Source organism: Labeo rohita, chromosome 8, assembly GCF_022985175.1.
Source record: "Labeo rohita strain BAU-BD-2019 chromosome 8, IGBB_LRoh.1.0, whole genome shotgun sequence".
Lineage (NCBI taxonomy): Eukaryota > Metazoa > Chordata > Actinopteri > Cypriniformes > Cyprinidae > Labeo > Labeo rohita.
Window position 1 is genome coordinate 33,316,791 of NC_066876.1, and position 9,957 is coordinate 33,326,747.

The window sequence follows — 9,957 nt, forward strand, 5'->3', positions numbered from 1 at the left end:
AGAGTGCTTTATGAAATCTTAGAATAAAAACAAAACCTAAAAAAAAACTAAATGAGCAACTGAAAACGCCAACGCAAAAATGGGTGCAAAATATTTAAATAAAAAATGGACTAAAATTTAAAAAGAAAATGACAAAAAAATGCTAAATTTAATATATTATTATACTTTATTCACTGCGTGGACATTAGAGAAGTGTCTCTCTTTTTTCGTTGTTAGAATCATCACCTATTATACTGGATGGTCTGAATAAGTAAAACAAATATATGGCCTTTTGGGATTTGAAACCAGTGGCTCACAGCAGTCCATATGAGGTACAAAAGAGGACGGGCATTAATAATGGATGATCCGAGATATTCATTGTGAGTGTTTTCCTTAGCTTTTCAAACACTCACCTCATTAAGATTTATTTAAAAATAATATATATATATATATATATATATATATATTATTTTAAGGAGTTTTGGGAAAAATATAATGCTCACAGAATTATTTTAAAAGTAAGAAAATATTAACAGAAAGATCTGCAAATGTAAAAATAATATTAAGGGGAGGAAAACCACGCACATGAAAGAGATTATTAGTATTGCATCTTCGCAACGTTTGGTAGAACAATGCAATTTAGAAAGTGCAAAAAGCAGGTTAGAGTGATGAAACAGCCGAATTCAATGTGACACTGACGTTAATTGCACTTCTCACAGATACTCTGAGTTGTACATTCAATGCTGTCAGTAAGGCAGAGTCTATTCCGCTCCTCCTGGATCCTTTTGTTTAAAGCAGTCGCGGGGATCTGTCCGGGGCCGGTGCTCTGTCACACCGAAGCGGTTTGTCTGGTAAAGCAGATCAATCCGAAAACCAATAGGTTTGAGCCAATGGTTAAAAAGAAGATAAATTATTATTATTATCACATTAAGCGCTGCATGGCATAAAACTTTGGTTTACAGTCTCATATTAAAAACTGGACTTATGGAATTAATGAAATCAAGTCATAAATCGGAGCGATTCCCTTCTCACTTGTGACGAAGACGCGAAATGTCCAGTTCGCAAAAGTTTAAGTCTCTGTATCGCACTGCAAGTCGCTCATATTAAGGCCGATGCGCACTAAAACTAATTATTTAAGCTTTCCAACGCATTAAAGTTATCTATGGAAAAAGAAAAGAACAGAAATCATCGGTCGAAAAATTGCCATTTGAGAAAGTCTTGAGTTGCCATCAAATTTCGGTCCGGCTTACATTAAAATCCCTGCAACAATTCGATACAGTGCGTATATCAGGCAGTTCGAACAGCCAATAATCACGAACGGAACGGCGTGACGTCAAAGTCCCGGTAGAAAAGGCGCGTTGGGTTTGCTCACGTTTGGAGAGGGAAGAGCGCAGGGAACCTCACTGTCTTCACTGGATTATACAAACCAAAAGTGTCCTCAACTCCTCCTCCTTCTCAGTTGCTTACATGCTGATTCTACTGCATGCGGGACGAACAACAAGAGCAAATACTGTATATGACAGGACAACCACCACCTCATTTGTTAGAACAAACCTTTGAGTTGATTTTTCTACCGAAGCAGAAGCCTACTAAAATTGGACATTTTTGGTGTGCGTGTGATGACAAACTGTCGTGGAGGAGGTGAAGAGACGTGGATGAAGATATAACCACTTGCAGAATCTGAATCGTCATTGTAGTCGTTCCTCCCAGGCATTTCGGGATTATATATATTTTTTTTATTCTTCGGCGATGCAATAACGGATTTTTGTGTGTGTGTGTGTGTGTAATGACCGGCAACAGCCATGCTCCAAACTGATTTCTGAAAAGACAAGAAAGAAAAACTGAGATCTTACACTGACAAATGCATGTCCAAAATGTGGTAACTGAAAGTTACTCACGAAGAAATAGGAGGGTCCAGTGTCACACATGTAGAAGGGCTTCAGTAGCTGGTATGTCCTCAAAGCTCCGGAATGCTCTCCTAGGCTAAAACCAATCTGTACTGGGTGCATGTTTTGCGATCTCATACTCTTGATGCATTTAAAAGAATCTATCAGAATACGGAGCTGACAGTTCTGATAAACGAATACCGTTTAGACCGATCAGATCCTCCAAACGGGAATTATTTAATGAGAGCGAGAGAGGTCATATGAACTGCACAGGGCTAGAAGTGCGTCTCACGGAAATCTTGGGTTGCAGATCTGACGGAAACACGTGCTATTCGGTCTCATCTGCGGCAACGATGCTTTTCCACGGTCTGCCTGGAGGCGAGATGCATGGTGTTATGGAAGAAATGGAGCGGAGAGGAAAGAGCGATTCGGCGACTATCAGCTCGGCCATAGATATGGGGGAAACAGAGACGGTAGGAGAAAGCCATGCCTCTCGCTCCAGGCGCTTGCTTGGAAATCCTAACAGCCTATGTTAACTGAACCGTTATTCCAACAGTGCAATAGAGGCCCAAAGATGTGATTCCGATCTTGTCCATTTAAACAAACTTCAAACTTCTGCGAAGCCAAAATTACAGGCCTCGTCTTCAGTGCACTGCTTGTAAATCTTTTGTCATGGGTGGATTGCAAATAGTTACAGAAAGCTACGAGATACGGTATCAGCTTTAAATAGCTTTCCAGTCCAATTTAATGTCGACTGTAAAAGTGTGGTTATTCTGCAAAATGGCTAAACAACAAGGAATTAGCGATTAAGAAAATCCCTATTTTGTTTTGTACAAATACTATTAAAGAAATTCTAATTATTTTACAAACGCTCACATGCAGTGCTGCTAAACTTTAAGCTAGGCGAAAAGAACACATTTTCTTTTTCATAATATACGAGTGATAAGAATGAGCAGATAATATGATCCAACTAAAATAAACTGACATTGTTTTGGGCCGAAATAACGGTGTTTAACAACAACAACAACAAAAAAAGACAATGCTTAATCGTTACGTTGATTCCTTTGCCATTACATTATTTTATCAGTTTCTTTAGCAATAATGCACTTATGACGCTTAAAACTGTTTTGACATTTTTAACACTGCATCTCAAAATTCATACGATGGCAAATCCAAAATTACAAATAAAGAAATTATAAAGAACAAAAAGATATATTTGTATTACACAGCTGTGTGTGTATTTACCGTAGGCTATATTTATTACAAGTGTGCTTTCTGTGTAGTGTATCCAAGGCCACACAACACGCCGAACGTAAACACATTAATAAGCTCAGTGATTAATTTCCTTGCATATGCATCACATTTTTCAAAATTGTATCTTTAAGAAAAAACGATGAGAATGGAATCGTGCACAATATAATAATTTCTTGCGGATGTTTCCACTTTTTATGCTTGGCCTTTCGTTGTCACGGGAAATATTAAATACAAAATCACAGCATATCGGCTCTTACACTCACTGAATACACTTCTCTATTTATCTTCTGAATCTCACGCCCCTCCCATTCTGTACAGAAGTGAACACTAGAAATATCTTATTCTTCTAACATTTTTAATCAGCAAACGCGTAAAGTAGTATTTTCACTCATTACTGTATGCTTTAAATGCACATTATGTATTTAAATTTTACCCATCTGCCATTAGAAACATGCATTTGAATAATGTTAGAGATAACGATGGAGAAACAGTCTAGGATTTGAGTTCATGCCTTTAATAAGCGCGCTGTTCGTCTGTGTTTGTGCAGAACATGCCTTCGATCAGCGGGGACCGGGTGGCTCTGTGCGCGGGCTGCGGAGGAAAGATCTCTGACCGCTATTACCTGCTCGCCGTGGATAAGCAGTGGCACATGCGCTGTCTGAAGTGCTGCGAGTGTAAACTCAATCTGGAGTCTGAACTCACCTGCTTCAGCAAAGACGGAAGTATCTACTGCAAAGAAGACTATTACAGGTGAGCAAACTCGTTTAACTAAAAGTTGCATGCTCTTATGGTCTGTCCTTCGCCTGGAGTGACATTTTTGTTTGTGGATAAATAATAAAAGGCAAACCCTATAGCGAAAGCATGCTTTTTATCTGTAGATTATAGTTTGCGGTGGTTTTGTCATTTTAGGTACTCTTTAATAGCCTAGAAAAGACGTAACTAATTTGCTCTGCGTGTATAAAAAAAAAAAAAGACAAAATGTCAGATTTTTTTTTTTCTGTTGATGCCTATGAAAACGTAGTTATATATTTTCATAATAAGTCTCATAATACTTCAACAGAGAAACTACTGAAATTATTAAAAAGCATATTTTTTTGCCTAAAAGTGAACGTTTTGTTTAACAAAACATTCCCTAGCAAAGTGACTTTTTCTGTTTAGATACTGCTATTTGTTAAATTGTCATGATAGTTTAGTTCGACAATCCAGAAACTACTAAACCTACTCAATGATTTTACTCCATTCTCGTAGCAATTAAAAAAAAAAAAAAGCATGTAGCAACCTGCTAAGTTGTCTTTGTATATGTGGCAGTCATAGGCGATTTTATAAATATAAATCTCAAAGAAAAAAATAAAAAACGATTTACGTACTTAATCATGCTTTGCACGAAATACAACCTTTCTGTATTCGGAAGGGGGAAAAGAGCAGCAAAACCTATAGAAAAACGGCTTAGTCTATGATGTTTGGATGATATTTAGCTGACTGTGCACTGATTCTGTATGTCATTGTACAATTTAATAATCAGAGGGAGGCGAGAGGCCTATTAAGATAATCATATAAGTGAAGGCTCTACCCGTTTCTACGTTCAAATTAGGCTCCAGCTCACGTCAATCTCAATTGTAAGCTATTTAGTAATTATTCGAGACGTAATTATTAGCGAGACTAGATTCCACTGCACGAGTTAACTATTTGTTCGTGCATCCTGCTGTTTAAGGCATTGTTTTATTTCGGCATGTCTACATAGGGCCAGATAATAAATAAATAAATATATATATATAATTCAGAATTGTAAATTAGAATTTTTCCAAAGGTTATTATGAGAAGCAGCACATTTAATGTCAGGCTCATGAGTGGTGGGCCCACCTTCTGGATGAAGTGTGCTGAAAGGTCACAGCTGCTCTATTCTCCCGCAGAAGGTTTTCGGTGCAGAGATGTGCCCGGTGCCACCTCGGGATCTCGGCCTCGGAAATGGTCATGAGGGCCAGGGATTTGGTGTACCACTTGAACTGTTTCACCTGCACGACTTGCAACAAAATGCTGACGACTGGGGACCACTTCGGCATGAAAGACAGTCTGGTGTACTGCAGGCTACACTTTGAAACGCTCATCCAGGGAGACTTCCCTACGCATTTCAATCACACGGATGTAGCGCCTAATAAAGGACTGGGCAGCACGGGCCCTCTAGGACTGTCTTATTATAACGGCGTGAACACGGTGCAGAAGGGCCGGCCGCGAAAGAGGAAGAGCCCTGGGCCCGGAGCGGACTTGGCGGCTTATAATGCAGGTGAGACCATCACTCAACTTGTTGTTGTTGCTGGTTAACTGCTCGTTTTATTATTTTTTTTATAACAATTATTTGACTTTGATTTATATTTTTGAACGAGCTGTATGCAGATTTCCTATCTGAACAAGTTTTTAAGAGCACGTAATGTTTCCTGCGATTTCGGTATATTTCCAGGTTTACGAAACTTTTTGGGCGGCACTCAATACCCAACCAATCGTTCCAGAGCAAGATAAAAACAAGTCTGACGAATTTACAAAAACCATAAGTGAAATTTCGCTTAAAGAATACTGTTAGCGGACACTATTTTGAACAATAAAGTACGACTTTTATAAACATGATTGTATTTATAATCCAATAAATAAACTATTTTCTAATACGAGAAAAAAACAGAACATAAATCTGTAAAAATGCGGGAAACATTTTATAAAGCCTTTTGAATGCAGTCATGGCTCATTTTGTTTTAATATTTCGTTGTTTGAATAATACTCAATATTTAAATTCCTTAAAAAATAACATTACATTCAAAATACTTTTACAATTCATTTGAGACAAGATAAGTTCATAAAGCTTAGCCTACATGTGATGATAGTTTTGTGACAGAGCGCTATCCTTTACTATATCATAATACTGTATTAAACATTTCATTTCGGATTTACAAAATTATTACAAATGTTTATCAAATAAAACGAGAAAAAATATATAAGTTCGATTCTTTAGTAGGTAAAAGACAAAAATGCGCCTCTTTTTGAGACAATCGATACACATCACAGATTTCTCCTAAAGCACTTGAGCTTGTGCTGAACAATTTGGAACAACGTGACTTGTTCGCTCGGGCATTTCGGGCCCCTCAGCGGGGCATTTGGGCCCCTGCTTGAGGACCAAACAGAGGAATGATGACGACTACAGAGACTGACAAGTGGAAAATGGCTTAGATGCTAGTCGAGACCTCCGGAAGATTAAATACAAGTGAAAGAAAGAAAGAAGAAAGAAAGAAAATCTCCAGCTTTTCCAGACAAATTTAGACGAATTAATTTACTGTGCTTTTTTGTTCTATAAAAAGATGTTATGCACGCCTCCAAACAAAGCATATTATAGAAAACTTTTTAATCAAATGAGACGATGTAATCTACGAACGTCTCTCTCACTAATATTCATCATTTTATTTGTTTCCAGGATTTAAGGTCAGATATACTGAGGTAAAGCAAAATGAATAAGAAGTATTTTTTAAAAATCGTTATCACAGGATGCACATATTGAAATCGTTTGAATCAGATTAAGACTGTAACTATAAAATACAAGTTTATCACGAGCTTTTATTATATCTCCAAGCTACATTTCCACTGTAAAATGTGTAAATGCGATGCTTTTTTTTATCACTTTAAACTCAGATTGTTTGGTTGCTTTGTAAATCTTGTTGTCTTGGGATCGTTAATTGAAGTTGGCAAATTTATCACAACAATTGCGGTCTTGTTTGGTGGACTAACCGGCTTCTGAAGAACTGTTAAATTTACATGGACTTAAAATGAGGAAAAAAGAAACTTTTTGAAATCAGATCAACCGTCTGACAAAAACACGAGTTAACTAGAGTGAGTGAACTTTGGTGTTTCTCTGCTCTCTGAGAGTAAAACACAGTCAGATCATTGCTGCCCCCATCAGCTCACACTTTAAACAACAGCACGAATACAAGGACAGCGAGATCAAAACCTGAAAAACAAGAACAATAAAGACACAGTTCATCATTTACCACGTTCACATAAATAATATTGTGTTTTCAGTGAAGATAACTGCACTTGACGTGCATCACTGTAGTAAAGGTAACAGTATTTCTCAATGGCCATATTTATATCAGGAGGAAACATTTGTTCGCCATGTGCAGCGTTGTAAAGCATTCAAGGTTAATTATCTGAAGTGTTGATCAGACCATTTTCAATGACTAATATTTGTAGTTGTCAGAGAAAACATAATTCTGAACTGTCATGCGTCTAGCAACACATAAACTTCTGCCAAGAATTTGGAACTGGCGCAAACACATTTCTGACACATTCAGACAGGCCTATCTCCTAAACACTTGTGTCCAAGACGGATAGTGTGGGCTTTTCACAATCAAAATCCTACACAAGACATCATAAAAACAGAAACCAAGATACAGCCATATGTGGGGGGAGGGGCTGCTGTAAAAATGGGTAAATCCATCATGTTTTCAATGGGATTTGAGAAGTCAAATAAAAATCATTAAGCAGACTTGCATGTTTTTAAAACACATCTAACGCATTTAGAATCAAATTGTGTTTTTTTTTTAAAAAGACAAAAAGAGCATGATGTAAGACTACAGCATAATGCAGGTTATTATGCATGCAGTAAGTTGCAAACACAGCAACATGATGGTGCTGTGGCTCCTTTATGTAGTCAAATCCAAGACTAAACACAATGTTGGAGTGCAATCAAAGAAACAGAAAAATCTGAGAGGCACCTCCTCATTCTCATCACAAAATCTGATCGTTCTGGCATTGCAACTCATGTATTCCTCCATTTATTCAAACTAGAACTGCGCTGCTACACTATATAAGTTTAGCATGATTGAAAACATAATTCGCATATGTAGCTTTAAGCTTTTGATATGCATGGGATCAATAACAGTAACACAGCTAAACTATTTTGCATTTTTTGATTCAGCATTGAGCTGCAACGAAAACGATGGCGATCCGATGGACAGAGACTCGCAGTACAGCTCCAGCCAGAAGACGAAGCGCATGAGAACGTCATTTAAACACCATCAGCTGAGGACCATGAAGTCTTATTTTGCCATCAACCACAATCCTGACGCCAAGGATCTGAAACAGCTGGCCCAGAAAACAGGTCTCACCAAGCGCGTCCTACAGGTCAGAAAACTCCCTCCAGTTAGACTAATTGTTTTGGCTCACTGAAGTTCATTTCAGCTTTGACATGCTAGCATACTGAGCTTGTAAGTCTTTAGTTTTTATACTGCTCAAGCCAATTTTTTTGTGTAGCGCTTCTCATAATACACAGTGTTTCAGCAGATTTACAGAAACTTATAATGTTTATGCTTATAATATCTTAATAACTTTATGCATTATCGCTGCGTTTAACAGATTAGAGCTGGGTGATGATATAGTTACTTTTTGGGACAATACATACAATCAAGCAGTTGAAATACTCTATGCATGCAGATAAAGTTATGCATCTAAGTATATATATTATAGTTAGATTTTGCAACAAAATAAGTAAATATCAAAGATTATTTGCTATATAGTATAGGTGCATGTATTAGATAAGGTTGGATTTACTATTCTATAATATATGAACTATATGAAATATATGAACATCAATATATGAACTAAATGAAGCATTTGGTCAAAACAGCGATACACATTCCTTCACTTCAGGAACAAATTAGACTGATTAAAAAATTACTTGAGGAATGAATCAAATGTAATTCACAAGCCTGGTCTCCTCGATGGAATGCTATTAATTTGTTCCTGAAAGAGAGAAATCTGAATTAATTACATGCACAAATAAAACATGAGGTTTAAGAGCATGTCTGGAAATAAAAAAGACAGCTGTTTGTCAGATATCATTGAAACCAGAAAAAAACAAAATGCAAACAAAACATCTACGAAACAAATGGCAAGTAAAAATAAAATCTCAAAGCGCCATTGTTTTCTATCATTTTTTCATCTGTGGGATTATTTCTAATGTCTGCCGTTTCGGTTTGCAGGTCTGGTTTCAAAACGCTCGGGCCAAGTTCAGGCGAAACCTCCTGCGCCAGGAGAACACGGGTGTGGACAAGGCCTCGGACGGGTCGACCCTGCCTGGAGGAACGCCGTCCGGACCAGCCTCTGAGATTTCCAACGCCTCCATGAGCCCGTCCAGCACTCCTACGACCCTCACAGACCTGACCAACCCCACAATGCCCACCGTCACCTCCGTACTGACCTCCGTCCCGGGCAGCCTGGACGTTCACGAATGCCGGAGTCCATCGCAGAGCACCTTAACCAGCCTCTTCTGATGCCCAGATTTGAGCACACGGACAGGTCACCTTCATCTGCTTCCTCTGAAGACCACTCGTGGAGCCACCTAAATGAGAAATAAAGCGTCATTGATCATGCTAGTCACGAACTATCCATCTGATACGTAAACCGATCTACCTGGGCATTTTTGTACAGGCCAGGAACTTTACAAATGTGGCCGATCCAATTCAAAACACTAAAAAGTGAGAAACTCTTTGTTTAGAGTATTGCATTTTGGGGCAGACTCAAGTTTCACTGAAGGATCTGTTGATAAGAGACTGATTTGCATTTTATTTTCTCTTTTTTTCATGTTTCCCCCCAACCATGTTTACAGAGAGAGACTGAGCTGGGAAATGCATTCGTTCGTCGACCTCTTATTTATGTTCACGCACAGGAGTCAGTGCGAGGAAACTGGATTATAATGTGAATAATTACAGCGTAACCTAGCCTGACTGTCACGTGCCTTATCCTGCAGTGTAGTCACTGAAGCCCCTTTAGCAATGCTAAACGAACTACATCAGAAAATGTG

The 9,957-nt window shown here is 38.1% G+C and overlaps 1 protein-coding gene across 3 annotated transcripts; it reads left to right on the forward strand.

Moving 5' to 3' along the window:
* The first annotated feature begins 1,367 nt into the window (after positions 1-1,367).
* On the forward strand, positions 1,368-9,755 carry lhx2b (LIM homeobox 2b). 3 transcript variants are annotated; one of them, XM_051116335.1, is made up of 6 exons: positions 1,368-1,928; positions 2,176-2,338; positions 3,667-3,869; positions 5,030-5,400; positions 8,074-8,279; positions 9,137-9,755. In XM_051116335.1, exons 2-6 carry the CDS (start codon positions 2,219-2,221, stop codon positions 9,425-9,427), a joined length of 1,191 nt encoding a protein of 396 aa, XP_050972292.1. In that variant the 5' UTR covers positions 1,368-1,928; positions 2,176-2,218; the 3' UTR covers positions 9,428-9,755. The 3 variants fall into 3 exon arrangements, with proteins under 3 accessions (XP_050972292.1, XP_050972291.1, XP_050972293.1); XM_051116334.1 differs by having other exon boundaries at positions 1,368-2,338; XM_051116336.1 differs by lacking the exon at positions 2,176-2,338.
* Positions 9,756-9,957: the final 202 nt, after the last annotated feature.